The following is a 17597-nucleotide window of genomic DNA, read 5'->3' as shown; positions in this document are numbered from 1 at the left end:
GAGGAAGTCTGCCCTGGTGACATTGTATGATGTAAATGGTACAAAGGGAAAAGGTCAACTGAAACAGCTTGAAGGAGGGTAGTCAGGGAGATGGGTTGACTATGAATGTCATCCCGTACAAGCAAGACTACTCTGTACCGCATGCCACGGAATTTGAATCCCCGCTAGACGTCATGTATGTCGAAGACCCTTAGAGGTCTCTGCACCATCGTGCCGTAAGCTGTGGCGGTGCACGCCTCCTGGCCCACATTTAGAGTGAGGGCACCACAGTGGAACACGTGGTTGCAGCGGCCAATAGTGGCATCCCCGATAGAGTACTTAAGCACCTGTCTGTCGCTCAGCCTGCCAGTCTAACCTTGCATACATCTCAGGACATATCGCCTCGCATCAGACAGTGTATTTACTTTCATGTTTTCTTTACGAGTGGATGTGGTTGTCTTGTTTGGTTTTCTTGACAATGTTGTCTGTTCTTGTTGTTGTCATAAGGGCCTTCGTTGGTCGTGTCGTTCCTCCCATTGTGTTGTTGTTCGCGGGCTGCTCCGTGCATCCCACCGCATTTCCATCAATTCAATCCTGCGACTGTTCCGGTTGCCATTACAAAAACTACTCCCCCTTGAAACGGAATGCCGACCTCTAAGGAAGGTCAAAATGGACCGGGAAGAAATGTGAGAGTCCAAGCAGTCATGAGAATGCAATTTTGTTTCCTGAAGACAGAGAACAAGTGAACACTGTGATTCCAAGAGCAGCCATAAATCCTCTTTGTTGGATCGAAGGCTGCAAATGTTCTATTGAAGAAGAGTCACGATGACAAAAAAATGAAGGGGTGTCACGTTGGCTGCTGAGTGCCAACCTTTGAGACTTGTTGCTACAGGGCACAGAGGCAGGAGAATCCTGCTACATGAGGTTTACAGAAGTGTTAGCATTCTTCTGCCATTGGCCTGTAGGGACCAGGGCAGAAAAACGGTTGGTGGCATGCACCAGTGACACAGAGGCCAGCCGGGCAAGGGTATCATGTGGCAACACCATTAAAGAGGATCTTCGAGTCATTGAAGGAGAAGACCATTTGCCTTTGTTTGACTTCTTCAAGCCTTTTTGATTAGCAGCAGAAGACATAGATGTAGGTTGGCTGGAGGGATGTAGGAAGTCTTCATGGGAGTATGCCTTCTTTCCCTTCTGGTCTGCTGGTTGCGTAGCTGGTGACTTCGCCCCCTGAGGTGAAAGATTGGTGGCGTGTTGCACAGCTGGAGGAGTGACGGGGATGCTACCATGATTAGGGGTGATTTCACAACCACGGTGCTAAATTTGGGGTCACATGTCTGCATGGCCACGTTCTTTGAGGACTGGGATGTAGCAAGAACAGTGCTGTAGGGGACAGATGGTAGAAAGCAGGGTTTCTGACTAGCCAACAACTTGCAATGACTGGGTAAGGCACATTTTCTTCATTGGTATGTCCTGGACAGCCTGCTCATTGAGATGGATGGAACAGTTGCTGGAGGAGGTGATGGTTGCCATTGCAGTTGATGCAGTGGTCAGAAGGGGCCGGACAATCACCCTCAAGGCCATCCATACAACAGGTTACACATTTGGCTGGGTGTCAACAGGACACACTAGTGTGCTTGTAATGATTACACTGGTAGCAGTGCATCAAGTTTGGAATATAAGGTCTGATTGTGATAATTTCGTAACTTGCTTTTATCTTCGATGGAAGAACCACTATCAGAAGCGAGAAAGAGAGTGCGTGTGGGAAATAAGGAGGCATCTACTTTCTTCATCACCTGATGAATGGCAATTACACCCTAATCAGAGAGGTATGTCTGGATTTCTGTCTTGGTCTTGCCCGCATCTCGTGGTCGTGCGGTAGCGTTCTCGCTTCCCACGCCCGGGTTCCCGGGTTCGATTCCCGGCGGGGTCAGGGATTTTCTCTGCCTCGTGATGGCTGGGTGTTGTGTGACGTCCTTAGGTTAGTTAGGTTTAAGTAGTTCTAAGTTCTAGGGGACTGATGACCATAGGCGTTAGTCCCATAGTGCTCAGAGCCATTTGAACCATTTTTTTGTCTTGGTCAGACTATCGAGCAGTTTAGTGTAAATACCACCATGGGAAAAATTTAGTGTTAGATGGGCCTCAAGACGAACAGGATAGCCACGGAAGAGCAAAGCTGCAAACAGTTTTTGTGCTTGAGAATCAGAAGTAGTCTCCAAAAGCAAAGTGCCATTGCAGGAGAGCAGGATTTCCCAGGACCAGCAATTGCATCAAAACCTTCCTGAATAATTAACAGATTTACCGTGGCCAAGGACTGACAGTCTTCAGTACGTGAAACCACGAGGAACCTTGTTGCAGCGGGGAGAGTCTTTGAATCTTTAGCCTCATTCCATTTATGTTTCATAGCCATTGACTGTTAAGATGATTGGCAATCACGGGGGTTTTTCTCACAGTGAGCCAGAGTCTCTGATGGCGTGCTCCTTCCAACTGAAGGCCCTCTTCTGAATGGGGTGCAACCACCTTAGGTGACTGCTCACACCTCAGGTCACACCTCCTGAACACCTGACAGAGGGACCAGTTGGCAATTTGGGAAGGCATCAGCTAAGGCAATCACCCCCACCCCTCCCTCCCTGGGCCTGGCCTGTACCAGGGGGTACATGCGAACCCTACCTGTCGACACAGGGCTGGGAATTACGCATTACCCAGTCACTTGTTACACATCAGACATGTGGGCTGGCCTTCAGGAGTGCACAGGGATGAAGAAAAAGAGGAATCTCAAATGCTGAAGCAGAGGAAGGATAGGAGAAGGTGAATGAAGGAAGGAAAAAAGAGACAGTGGATATTATTGATATTGACTACTGAAAATGCAGAATACATTTCCAAAAACCAGCCCACACATGTTCCCTAAGGAACAGGGAAAAGAACAGCAAGAGGATAGACATGCAGCATGGAAGGGAAAAGATACTGCAAAAGCTGGGACTCCATGATAGCCAAGCACAAACCTGCCAAAGAGCAGCGAGCTGCCTGGGAGGGGGATAGTGCTAATGTTTGAATCTTACCACTATTGTCCTGTTGGTTTCATTGTCCTGTGACAGATAGCAGCAACAGGGGAGCATCCCAGAATGGCAACTGACATTGGGAATCAAACCCTAGCTGCAAAATTGTGAGTTCACACTTTTAACCACTTGGCTGCCATCAATACCTTCTGCCTTCTGAAACTTACTGCTGAAATTTCCTCACACTCTATGCATAAAACTTTAGAGAGCATTTTACCTTTTCTATAGCTCAATCAGGCAAAGTATTCTAGGAACCTGCTTTTATTCACATAGTCCGAGCCAAATCAGTGAGCCTTGCCCCATACCCTCCTGTTAGATTTACTTTTGGAGAGGATCTACCTAACTTTCTAAATATCACTTTCTCCTCCTAAGATCTACTGAGAAAGGGACACTCTAACAGATCTTAATACTTTTTTACTAGAAGAAGGTGGCATTTTCCACTTTTTCATATTAATTTCATTTGTTCATATCAAGTGTCAGTCACCTAGGCCAGTCTCAAGTGATTTTGTGGTCCTGCAAGAGGAAACTATGCCTTACATATTGAAATATTAGCGTCTTTAAATTTGTGTTTTCTATTCATTTCAGTTCAAAAATGCTGTCTTGTTGGTTTGACAGCCTTTGTAAATGTCAAGCTGGCTGAAACTAGTTGTGAACAAGTAAAATAAACACAGCAAAAGTGAGAAATGTCATCTTTTTTTTAAAATAAATTCATTGCTGTGGTACCAATTATTTGGGGGGGGGGGGGGGGGAGGAACACTTTCATACTAAATTTGCTCATAATCACTTTTTTTTTATGATCATCAAATGGAAATTTGTCAGGACCTGCTGGACCAATACAAGGCTGAAGGTGACAATTTTCTAAACACCACCGTCACTGGAGATGAGATGTGGTTCCTCCACTATGAGCCAAATCCCAAAGACAGACCACGGACTGACATGATACGAATTCTTCAACAAAGAAAAAGTTCAAAAACAGCCATCTTCAGGCCAACTAATGCGCACTGTCTTCTAGGATAGCCAGGGTGTGGTTCTGTTTGATGTTTTGGGCCCTAAAGCAACTGTCAATTGAGAACACTACAACATGACACTGACCTGGATGAAATCCCAAATTCCCAGAATCAGGCTAGAGAGGACAAAAGGACAAACTTCTTGCAACATGATAATGCCAGGTACTACAAAAGTTTTCAACCCAACTCCTTGACAGATTTGGCTGAAATAACCTTCCATACCATCCATGCAGTAATAATTAACAGCTTCAAACTTCCATCTCTTGTAGCCTATGAAAGATACTGTGGGGTCAACATTAGCCAGACCTTTATCTTTAGATCAATGCAATGAGAGATCAATACAGAATTTCTTGTATAATTCACCTGTGTGTTTATTAAATTTTTATTCAGCTGCCCTCACAGAATTTTAGACATGATGTTTCATTTAACTTCGTATGGTAAGCATGAGTTTTGATTCCACAGTAACTATACTTGTGTCATCAGTCAGCATCACAGTTTCTGAACTGTCATTTAACCAAGTTATGAATGTTGTCATGACCAGAACCAATCCAAGAACATTTTCACACACAAGCGACTTATCATTCAGTGTCCTCTGTTTTCCTCCACTTTATACACTTTCAGCCATGTCAGTTTTCACTATTAATTGTGATATGCACTGTACTGTATAGAAATCTTGCACTTGGGTGCCCACAGTTCCTCTCTCAGTGTGGCACCCTGAGTGGTGGCTTGTGTCACTTGGGCCTTAAACCAGCCCTGATCGTGACCATCAGCACCTGCCATTTGACATTGACTGCTGGCAAAGGCGTACCCTATATTTTTCCACTTGTTAAGGTCTTCAACTAAATTTCTCATATTTTTTTTCCCTCCTTTTATTATACCAACAACGATCTCAAAGTGAGTGTGTGTGTGTGTGTGTGTGTGTGTGTGTGTGTGTGTGTGTGTGTGTGTGTGTGTGTGTGTGTACTATGACATTCCTCATGCTGCAATACTAATTTGAAGAAGGCTGTGAACAACAGCTGAAACCAGTAATTGTAAATATAAAATTAATGTCTGTTGTCTCATATAATAAATGAAGGAAAAAGTTTTTTAGTCACTGCATTCTCCAAATCAGTGATTACTCTTAACTTTGAATAAAATGTTCTCGGTTTCCCAGCTGCGTCAATTCGAATAAACTGCTCGAGCTTTCGATGGCCATCTCCGCCATTGTCATCAGGAGTTCACTGAACAATGATGGCAGAGATGGCCATCAAAAGCTTGAGCAGTTTATTCGAATTGACGCAGCTGGAAAATCGAGAACGTTTTACTCATGTGTGCTGTCGCGAAAGACTCCGAGGACACATACTCTTAACTTTTCTTATTTCTTGAAATCCACGAAAGAATTTTCTTGATCCATCTGCCATCCATTAACCTGGCTACATGCCCCTCCCACATCTCTGTTTCACCTTCATTACAGATGTAATTATGTCTTCCAGTCCAGTCTCCTCTGTGATCCATAGTCACCACCCTCCCCCTCCTGCTCCCCTCCCATGTCTCTCATAGCAATTTCCAACACGTATCCCTCTATTGCTCATTTAGCAACCCTCAGTGTTTGAATAGTTTTTGCAGTAAGGTTACATGTCTCATTGCCATGTATCAAAACAGGTACTACATACTGACTGCTTGCTAACTGCTCTCTTGAAGAACATAAAGCTTTGTTTCAAAACATCAGTTTAATTTACCAAAAGCACTCCAGGTCATTTTTACTCTTCTCTTTATACCTTTTATTGTTCACCCACTCATTGTCCAAAACTGTCAGACATCACCTGATTTTATGACTTCATTATTTATTTGCACTATTTTTTCTCAATTTGTTGATCATAAATTACTTCAGTCTTATTGTAATTGATTTTTAAATCTACTGTCAAACTTTCTCTATTAAGTTATTGCATTAGAAAGTGAGTTTCCTCCCTTCTAGAGATAGAACCATAGTTTATGAATAACATGATATATAGTCAACTGTAATACAACTCACTGCTTTCTTGCCAGAAAAATTTGCAACTATTAATGGTAGAGGCAAATGTGTTACGAAATGAAACAGATAACATTTTATCATTAAGAATAAAAGACTGTAAGTACAAACCAAAACCATCATCCATGCCAGCTACAATTCCCTGCATTGTAGCAGATGCTCCTGGCGGTGAGACAGCACTGGCATAAGCAACTATTGTTGTATAGCACATTGCATATGTAGGACCTTGCATGAATAGTTCAATTGGCAACACCCACCATGGTGAGGGAATCAGTGATATAAGAGATAATCGAAGGGCATATGCCAAGAAGCAAAGTGTCAGTGAATGTCCATATCCTATAAGCTTCAAGATTTTACCTGAAACAAATAAATAAAGCAACCATTATTTCAGACTAAGCCCTCCATATCACACAAATGGTTCAAATGGCTCTGAGCACTATGGGACCCAACTTCTGAGGTCATTAGTCCCCTAGAACTAGGAACTACTTAAACCTAACTAACCTAAGGACAACACACACATCCATGCCAGAGGCAGGATTCAAACCTGGAACCGTAGCAGTAGAGAGAGAGAGAGAGAGAGAGAGAGAGAGAGAGAGAGAGAGAGAGAGAGAGAAGAAAAAACTAAATTCCTTCAGGATACAGTCTCAAAACGTAATTCTAACTTTTGTAAGAGAAAAAGAGTATAAATACAGTCAAGGCAATACCATAGTTTCATCTTTATACAAAACTATTGCTTTATTCTTCAATATAATTTGGATAAAATAATTAATAGGTCCAGGAGCTTACTGGTATGGTATCTTTAATATGTGAGCATGAACAATTTGTATCCTTTGGATTAATCATAAATTATTGATAGCTCTATTAAAATGTACCATTTCACACTGGTGTGGTATGAAAAAATGCCTAGTTTACAGAGATTAAAACTGTAAAACAATGCTATACTTCTTATAGTTAATTTATGCGAATATCGTTTATTATCGGCTTGATGATCTCTCCAGTACACTATAAATGAAAATCACAGTCTCTTTTACTGTGGTTACATTATCCATTGACAGGTGGGAAATCATATGGGAATCTACATCCATCTATATACTTACCCCACAAGCCACCAAACAATGCATGGCTGATGGTACCTTGCTTCTATATGAGCCCGAATTTCTTTTATCTTGTCTTCATGGTCCTTACATGAGGTGTACATTGGTGTCAGTAAAATTATTCAGAAGTCAGTTGCAAATGCTCATTCTCTAAATATTCTCAATAGAGTTTCATGAAAAGATCATCACCTTCCCTCTAGGGATTCCCACTCGATTTCATGGAGCGTTTGCACAATATTTGCTTGTTGATTGAAACTACTGGTAACAAATCTAGCATCATGCCTCTGAATTGCTTTGATGCCTTCATTTAATATGAGCTTGTGAGGATTCCAAACACATGAACAGTATTCAAGAATGGGTCACACAGGGGTTCTATATATCTTTTAAAGGTGAGCTACTATTTACCAGAATTCTCATTCACCTTCTGTGGTCAAGTGGAAGGCTCATATCCTAGGCTCAAATGATTCTGTTATGATCTTAATTGCAGATTTCTTGAAGGCTGCTATCAGATGGAGAAATGTAGGACCCTTCTTAGTAAGTTCTATACAGATGTTAATACTGTTGTAATAGGTCAAGCATGCACTTCTCATAGGAAATAATTACTACTGCAACAGAAAATGTGTGAAATCCTCATCCGAGTTTTTTAGGGTAGAAATCCCCCCACAGGCCCAACATGTTATGTCTGAATTTCATAAAGGGAAGAGTATTGGCCCTATTAACTGCAGATAGTAGCATTTGTATGCTACCAGCCACAAGTTGTGCATATTGGAATAGTCATATGATAATGTGGTTAGCTGCAAAGTAAGTGGAGAATTGTAATGAATGAGCTTTGTTGACAATTCAGCAGCAGCAACAGAATGTGACAGGTAATTCTTGGAAAAGATCACCTCAAGAAATATCACAATGCCCAATGGCAGTGCTGTGTCAAGGTGAATGATACTCTTTTTAAACAAGCATTCACCTGAACTATGGAAGCAGTTACTTCAGTACAGGATGAAGGCAATGATGGTAATGACATGATGACTTATTGTGGCAACAGAAATAAGCAGCTGCCAAATGGTGATTTGGTCATATCCCTGTAGTGAGGAAGGCAATGAGAAACCATCTCATTAGATTCCCTAGCAAACTAATGGAGCAAAGATGAGCGTTTTCCCTGGAAAAAAATATTCTGGAAGCAAAATACTTCCACCATCAGATTTCCTGGCAATTGGACAACCCCAAGAAAGGGGCTATACATGGAATACGAGGTCATTATGTTATTGTGGAAAACTATAAAGTGCTAAAATGGAAAAGAAGAACTTACAAGTTGATTTGATAGGTATGACTGAAATTAAATGACTTGCAAAAGGAGGTATCTGGAAAGATAATATAGTGTAATTTTCTCTGGAGACTGAAACAGAGTAACAAGAGTAGGAACAGAAAGAAGGCTTTCATAACCAGATGACATAGCTGCTGGTAAACATTTCAGAATGTGAGGTTGTGGTCCAAGAAACTCTTCTGTCCCTGATGTTTCACCTGTGACTGCGCTGGACATCCACAGAGGCACTCTTCCACTGAGTCTTGCCGACTGAGGGCAACATATGTACTGTAGATAAGGGGGTGTGGTCAAAGTAACAAATTAAGAGCAGAGACAATCCTTGCCAAAGATAAAACTTAACTATCGATTGTCGTCTTGTCAAAGATCAAATTGTCAAGTGATTCTTCAGACTACTGTCCCTACATCTCTAAGTTTCATTGCTTTATCTTTCCTATTAAAATTATCCTGATGCTTATAAATTTCAATGGCTTCTCTACACAGTAGTGGATAATAATTTAATGTTGTACATAAAATTTCTATTTCAGAAAACTTAACTTCATGGTTTCCTGACTGAAGAGCATGCTCTGCTACAGCTGATTTCTCTATTTTTCTTAGCTGGCTCTTGGTAGTTCCAATACAAAATTTATTACAAGTACACAGAATTTTGTATACACCACATGTTGAAAGAGGAGGGCGTTTATCCTTCACAAATTGGAGTACTTGACTTTTTTTCTTTGTTGGTCTAAAGACCAGTCTGATGTCATGTTTCTGTAAAATCTTACCAATCTGATCCATTACTTTTTTAATAAAATGGAAGGAAACTGTGTTCTTCCATCGTCATGGTTCATCCTTGTTGTTCAGTCTTCTGTTCCTTGGTCTCAAAATTTTCTTTGCCTCTTTCTCTGAGTATCCATTTTTCTTGAAGGCTTGCTTCAGATGTTTTATTTCAGCATCTAGGTGTTCCAATGTGCCTATCCATTTGACTCTATTGACAAGAATTTTAATGACACCTCTCTTTAGTTGCGGATATAATTGGATCTGAGAATGTGCAGCGCAGTCCTATATGAAACATCAGGAACATAAGTGTTTCTTGGACCACAATCTCACATTCTGAAAGGTTTACAAGCAGCTAAGAGTAGGAATAATTCTTACTAAAGAGTTTGGGAAATGAGTAAAAAATTATTTGCAGAATAGTGACAGAAAAAGCTTGCTTGGTAAAACTTCAGGCATATTCATTTGATTTAATTGTTATTCAGGTTTACATCATGCCAACTGTGGGACACTCAAATGAAGAAACTGAAGAAATAAATGAACAAGCAGATGCAGTTTTGACCTTGTAAATGAAAAGGAGAAGGTTATTCTCATTGGATACTGAAATGCAGTAATTGCAAAGAATCCAGACAAAAATATTGCTGGAAATTTTGGGCTGGGGAAAAGAAATAACACAACAGTGGCTGGTTGATTTTTGCCAAAAAGAAGGAAATGACAATTACCAATTCACTGTTCCAACAGGAGAAGAGGATGAGATACAAGTATACGGTGCCAGAGGATACATGCCGATACCAAACTGATAATGCAACAACAACAACAACAACCAACCAACCAAGTTCATAATAAGACTCGATGTGACAATACTCTGCAAACCACCAAGAGGTGCTGGTAGAGGATATGTCTCATTGTGCCAGTTATTAGGGTTTCTTCCCGTTCCATTTACATATGGAGCATGGGAAGAATGATTGACTGAATGCCTCTGTGCAGGCAGTAGTTATTCTAATCTTATCTTATTGATCTCTATGCAAGTGATATGTAGTACATTCCTAGAGTCGTCGTTTAAAGCTGATACTGGGAAATGAGGAAGATATGGTTGGAAAGAAGGATATGCAATGGTAATGAGTGTGTACACGAGCATTGGTAGTCATTATTGTTGCTTAATTGTCTGCTGAAGCTGGAGATGTTGTTCAGTTCTCTTATGTAAAGCAGGGGGGGGGGGGGGGGGGAGTTATTCCAGAGTTGGATTCCTGCTACTGAGAAGGACTTTGAGAAAGTGGCTGAATGATGGTGTAAAACAGAAAAGATTTTGCTCTGGTGTGTCATTCAGAAGAGTGTTAAGGTTGAGGAGATTACACAGTGTATGTTAAGACAGTAGAGTAGTCAGAGGGCATGGGAATATCTGTATTAGTTGTGAACAGCCAGGATAGCTGTGCATATGATGGTGAAATTTAGTCAAAGTAATGAACATCACAAACATAATGAACACACACACATTCATAATCAGTTACAGGTGCTGTGAGCCTTGCAGGAAAAGATCACTGTAATCAATAATTGGAGGTGTTTGTATAACTTTCTTTTTCAGGTCAAGAGGGAGGAGCTTTTATATTTGTGTAGGTCATGGGAAACGCTAATGCCTTCTTGGACATTGCAATTACATGGTGAGTCCAATTTAGATTTCCATCTATTATTACTCCTAGACTGTTTGCTGAAGGAGAGGAGTTGATATTTGTACCATTTAGGGTTAAATATGGTTGGGATTTACAGTATTTCAAGCTAATGAGCCTTGAATGATCAATCAGTACCACTTGGGTTTTGGACGGATTGAGCTTTAACCATTTATGTTGCACCCATTTTGAGAGTGCACACTGGTCAGCACTGAGGTTATAGATAGCTGTCTTAATGTTTATTTGTTTTGCACTTAGATACAATTGGAATGATCAGCGTGCATGTAGTATTTGCAACAAGACAAAACTGATGGCACATCATCGACATACAGTGAAAAGAGTATAGGACCTAATACCAAACCCAAGGGGACACGTGATACTATTTGGCTCCATTATGACTTCATGATGCCAGACATGATGCATTGGTAGTGAGATGTCAGGTCTGAGTGGGACCATCACACTGCACTTGGCGAGAAATTTAGGTTTATAAGTTAGGCAAGTAAAATGTCAAAGTCAACAGAGTCAAAGGCTTTGATGAAGTCTAAGACATACATGATAGTTGCCTCTTGTGCATCCACGACCAGCTTTAGGTCATCTGTTACTATTATTAAGGCAGATGATGTGCTGCAGTGTTTACAGAAACCTGATTCGTATTCATCTAGTATGTTGTTTGTGGTTAGGTAGTTTGTTAGCTGGTATATGGATTATATATTCTAAGGCCTTGAACAGTGCAGGAAGAATATAAATAGGTCAGTAATCAGGGGGTACTGTGGCAACATCTCTTTTGGTAGTGGCTTAACCAGTCCCTGTTTCCAGCCCTCAGGGAAAATACTTGTGGTTAAGAAGTGACTGAAGAATCTTTTATAGTTGGCAATAGACAATAATGGTTTAGCAGAAGACCAGAAGTAATACACAGGGAAGTTGTGTGGCAGACCTAGGATGAAGAATGAGTTAATGGAAATGGCAAAGATGTATCACAGGATGAACTTGGACCAAAAATACTCAGAGAAGAATTCAATAAAGTGGAGGGAAACTAAATCCAAAAAAATCTCCTGGTTACAATGCTCCAAGCACCAGATGACAAAACAAAAAGTTTTCTGTATGAGTTCATCAGAGAGAGGTATGAAAAAAGAGAAAGCCCTGAAGATCTCCAAAGATCAGTCCTTGTGTCAGTACCAAAGAAAACAACATCAGACTAGGGCAAAGACTATCAGACCCTAAGCTCATAAGCAATACCTCCAAGATACTTAGGAAGACCATAAGCAACAGAATATCATATAAAATTAATCACAACCTTGCTGAAGATCAATTTAGAGTCAGGCAAGATAGAACAGCAATAATACTGTGTGAAAAAAATGCTCAGAACTAATGGACCACAGTTTATAGCCTTTATTGATTTAGAAAAGGCTTTCAACAATGTAGGACATTCCTATCCACTATCCTTCCCACAGCTGCTACAGTGGTGTCCCACCACCCAACAAATCTACACAATATCCTTGTCCACCCCTACACAACCATTGCTCGCAACCCCTTGCCTCATAGCTCACATACCTGTAGCAGACCTAGATGTAAGACCTGTCCCATACGACGTCCTACCACCAGCTATTCCAGCCTGGTCACAAGCATTGCCTGTCCCATCAAAGGCAGGGCTACCTATGAAACTAGTCATGTGATCTAAAAGCTAAGCTACAACCACTGTGCTGCATTCTACTTTGGCATGACAACCAACAGGCTGTGTCCACATGAGTGGCCACCAACAAACTATGGCCAAGAAACAGTTGGACCACATGGTCACTGAGCATGCTGCCCAACACAATGTTCTTCATTTAAATGGCTGCTTCACAGTCTGTGCCACCTGGATCCTTCCTAACACCATGAGCTTTTGTCAACTGCACAGGTGGTAACCCTCCCTGCAATATATCCTACATTCTTTTAGCCCTCCTGGCCTCAACCTTCGTTAGTCATTGTCCTTCACATACCTATCCCCTTTCCTGTTCCCACTCCAGCACTACACAGCCCTGTATTCCACCAATGCACCTACAGCATTTTTACTTCTCTCCTTTTCTACTGAAAATTGCCACTGTATGTGGTTTTTAATTTGAGAAACCTCCCTTAGGGAGGAAGCTTCACAGTTGGAATTACTGTAAAGCAGTAGCTTGTGATGGTATTTAATTTCAACCCACAACACACATGTACATGTCATTTTGGAATTGATAATTTATGATCTGAGCACAAAAAATCTTTGTTTTAGGCTACACCATGTTTTTTCAAAGCAATATTTCAGGAAAAAAAGTGTCCTATATTCCTGCAAATATGGTAATAAAGAACTGTTTATGTTCACTGATTATGAATCTGCAGCTTACTACAATGTGTCCTTCCTGTCTCCAAATCCATCAAAAGAACTCACAATGCCCCACTTGGGAGAGCCCGGTATCCTGACAACTAAAGAAGGGCTCTTCCATCCCCCTGTAGCTGTCATTGCACCCCCGACCTGCTGCAGTATACAAAGGACAATATAGGAAGAGCTCCAGAGTATTGACTCTTTGTGCAGGGATTGACAGCTGACCCTCATAATAAACACTGTGACACACTGTGCCTAAATGAGCAGAAAGAACTATCTATGTACAATTACACAATTGTTGAACAATCACTGGAAATAGTCACATCAATTAAATATATGGGAATGTGTATAAGGAGTGATTTAAAGTGAAAGGATTGCATAAAACTAACTCTGGCAATGGCAGATGTCCGAATGAGATTCAGTGGAACAAGCTTCAGGACATGTAGTCTACCTGTGAAGTAGCTCACCCAATATCTGCAAGTTCCTTATCAGTCTGGGACTCCTGCCAGATAGGATCTGTAGAGCAAATACAGAAGGTTCGAAGAAGAGCAGTGCATCTCATCTCAGGTTCAATACAACATGCAGTCACCATACTGTTAATATTGCATGATTGTACATTCCTAGAACAGTCAACCAATACATTGCTTCCTCCTATCTATGTGTCATAAAAAGACTATGAAGGTAAAATAAAGAGGTTCAAGCTCACACAGAGTTTTCCAAAATTTTTTAGTTTCTCCATGTTTGGATGATGCTGATCCAAAAAATTATTCTTCTCATGCACCATTTACAACAGGAACAAGAAAGGGGGGGACAGAAACATTTGTACCCAAAGAACCCTCTACCACACTCCATAAAATGACCCGTGGAGCATAGTATAGATGTAAAAAATATCCTAATAGGTGATTAATAGTTCCAGGTAGTTTGTTTCTTACAGTTCTTGTGTCCTGTAACTGTCCCTTGAAGATATTCAAGTCCGAAACTTTATGAAGAAGAAATTTCAAATACATTTCCACACATAGCAAATGAGAATGATAAAATCATATGTTACTGTAATAACTGTGCACACCATCCAGTGAGTTAAAGAGTGTTTTACATATAATTTCTGTTTCATGACAGAAAAATGCTCATTCCAGGAATGACATCTATCATTATTGTGACAACAGTTACCTGAAATGACAGTTACCTGATATGGAAAAGAATATCACTTCACCGACCAATGTCTCAGCTGCTATTGTGAGACCCTCAAGCAGTTTCATGTTACTCATGCCACCTCCCATCATTGCTAGGTCTTCTAAGTACCTTAAAAGGAGGTGGATATTTGAAAATGTACAAGTTTAATATACTGAAAGTAAATCACATATAATACACAAAGAGTGTAAACAAATGCATACATGTGGCATTTCAAGAACAGAAAGTACAAAGTCCACGTGAAATACTAAATTGATATAAACATAAGATGATGATTACTAATTAACTATTTCCACAATTACTGCAGATGCCCAAAATGATCAGTACCAGTGTCCAAATTCAATGGAGTTGCAATATAAGCAATAACATTCTCTTCTCAGATCACTGCTAGGACAGCTTGCTAAGCGGCATCATAAATTTAACTCCAGTCACATTTTATGTGAAGAGCATGGAGGAAATTCAATTGAACCTATCTTCAGTCCAGTTACCATCATATTTTATAGTACATTCACACAATCATTCTAATATGGCTGAATTTCAACTACATACTGAAGTTTAATTATCATTTTAAATTTTTTACTTTTTCTTTGATTGACAATATTACTACAGTTCCAATGACTAGTTGCATGGAAATGGCAACATACTATATTTAAATTATATGCATTGGAAAAATCTTATATTTCAGAAAAGGAAGATTAGATGAGAATGCAGGCTTTCTCAGCGAATCTCAATAAAATCTTCTCGGATTGACGGCCGAGTCAATGTGTTGTTGCCAGTAACGTTTCAGCAAGTTTCTTACTTGCCATCTTCAGGTGAAGTGTCAGGTTCATGTCTCATCCGGATCGTTATAGCTGCTGGACCACGGGCTTCTCTGCATCCTCGGCACCAGTTGGGCCAATCAGGCGTGAGCGGAATCGGTGCGGTGGTGCGTGGTGGGGGAAGGGAGCCACGGGCATCGGGTCCTGGCATCTTGTCTCGGTGTGGCCTGTTTATTCCATCTGCCACCACCGACCTGCCTCCATCGGTGCGCTCGTCTCATTCGTGATAATGTTGTGTTCCACGCACTGCGGGATAGTGGCTTCCAACTCAGAAGCGCGTGGAACACAACATTATCGCGAATGAGATGAGAGCGCACCAATGAAGGCAGGTGGTGGCGGCGGATGGAATAAACAGGCCGCACCGAGACGAGATGCCAGGACCTGACGCCCGCAGCTCTATTCCTCCTCCTCCTCCTCCTCCACCACCACCACCACCACCACCACCACCACCACCACCACCACCACCACCACCACCACCACCACACCAATTCCGCTCACGCCTGAGTTGCCCAACTGGCACCGAGGATGCAGAGAAGCCTGTGGTCCAGCAGCTATAAAGATCTGGACGAGACATCAACTCGACACTTCGCCTGAAGATGGCAAGTAAGAAACTTGCTGAAACGTTGCTGGAAAACAACACATTGACTTGGCTGTCAACCCGAGAAGATTTTATCAAGGAAGATTAGAGTTAATATATTGTCAAGAGGTTATATTTCAGTCTACCATCTATTAGTTGTCACCTAATATAGAATCCAGGTCCATAGGAGACTGGAGGACTGCCTCCTGTTAGCAACTAAAATAAAATTAACTAATGTGGGACACACAGCTGGTGCCAAGTCACAAGCACTGTACACTGCCGAGTCATATTTCTAGAGAACAAACCCACTCATCAGAAGAATGTGTTTGATATGAAAGTGTGTTAATACCACTCCATTGCAGTTCTGTGATTGGGAAGAGCTCCACTACTATTGAGTGGTTGACTTCATCAAGTGCAATTTGTTACCTTTAACTTCCAGCGTCTTTTCCTCCCAACAACACATGAGCTTTTGCCTCGGCCACAATATCACAGCATACAGAGGGAGCCACTGTTGATTGCACACCTTGGCTGCTGCATCCACCAACTCATTCCTCTAAACCGTAACATGGCAGAATGTCCTCTCATTCTCTAGATGCCGTATGCAAAAGAGGGTGTCCTGGATGTCCTGGGGTGTTTTCTCTATTGGGTACAAGCAGGGAGTCAGAACAGACAAGGAACTTTGCAGCTCAGAGGGATCTCATCTGCTCCAAGCCTCTATATTATCTGTATATCATATAATACGAGTACACATTGAATTCATTTGGTAAGCTTATCTTGACAGCAGAATAGCCTATTTTTACCCTGCTTGGACCTATCAATGTAGATACATGTATCTGCAGAATTGGTTTAAAATATTGTAAAATACAGTTTTAAAAAACCTGTAACAAAGTGTTTGAAGTCAGGCTGGTACATTCTGTTGCTGTGTGTTTCCATTCCATGATTAATGTGATTTGAACAGAAGTAATAAAATGAGCTATAACATGGAAAGTAAGCGTTTCAGGACACATGTCCACATAACATATTTTCTTTCTTTGTGTGTGAGGAATGTTTCCTGAAAGTTTGGCCATACCTTTTTGTAACACCCTGTATATAACAAGCATAGTATAGACATTGGTAACACAGATTGGTGTGTGTATAGAAGTGCCCTCTACTGGGAAACAGGAAGGAACTTATGGTAGTCATTACTGTGTGTTTTGCAGACCTAGAAGTGCACTTAAAGGATGCAATCCATTTACTAGAAAACTGTAAAGAAAATATGAACAATATGGCCACACAAATGAACCATTTTTAGAAAAGTATATACAGTTTTCTTAAAACAGTCTTTTGCCACCTGTCTGGGAAATTTTCTCCTTGCTCATATAACCTAGCTATTGTATCGACAACACAGTGTTCCTTTTGAAGAAATGATTAAAGTTGAACTTTCAAACTATTGCTCCTCTTTGGATATTACTGGAGACAGCTGAAAAGTTCAACATTGTAAATGATTGTTCTCTCAATAATTATTTTCATTTACATCTTTGATTGTAAACTACAATGTCTGACAAAAAAGTGAAGAATCCACCACTGACAGGTATGCATCAGGGGGCAATCAAATGAAAACATGGCATACTATATACTGAGCATGTCTTGGACATTAATACTGCAGGAAGGTATATGTATAGAAGAGCCCCCTAATGAGTATTAAAAATGAGGAGTGTGACCACTGTGTCATTTGTCTGTTTGGCATGCTCAATGTGAGGTCAGTGAGAAAAAAAGGAACAGCAAGGTGTAGTGCAGTTTTCACAGCAGAAGGAGTGT

At 40.9% G+C, this 17597-nt stretch overlaps 1 protein-coding gene across 3 annotated transcripts in view; it reads right to left on the bottom strand.

Annotated features, from left to right (window-relative positions):
* LOC126247730 (major facilitator superfamily domain-containing protein 6) overlaps positions 1-17597 on the bottom strand; it is a 217178-nt gene that overhangs the window by 16034 nt on the left and 183547 nt on the right. For all 3 annotated transcript variants that reach the window (XM_049948505.1, XM_049948507.1, XM_049948506.1), the window contains exons 7-8: positions 14401-14516; positions 6162-6407 (exon numbers count right to left, since the gene is read on the bottom strand). In XM_049948505.1, coding sequence (XP_049804462.1) covers positions 6162-6407; positions 14401-14516 — 362 coding nt within the window. The remainder of the gene's footprint in view (positions 1-6161; positions 6408-14400; positions 14517-17597) is intronic.

The sequence above is a fragment of the Schistocerca nitens genome, chromosome 1 (assembly GCF_023898315.1).
Source record: "Schistocerca nitens isolate TAMUIC-IGC-003100 chromosome 1, iqSchNite1.1, whole genome shotgun sequence".
NCBI lineage: Eukaryota > Metazoa > Arthropoda > Insecta > Orthoptera > Acrididae > Schistocerca > Schistocerca nitens.
The sequence above is the reverse complement of the archived record's forward strand: the minus strand, read 5'-3'. Positions and strand labels throughout refer to the sequence as shown.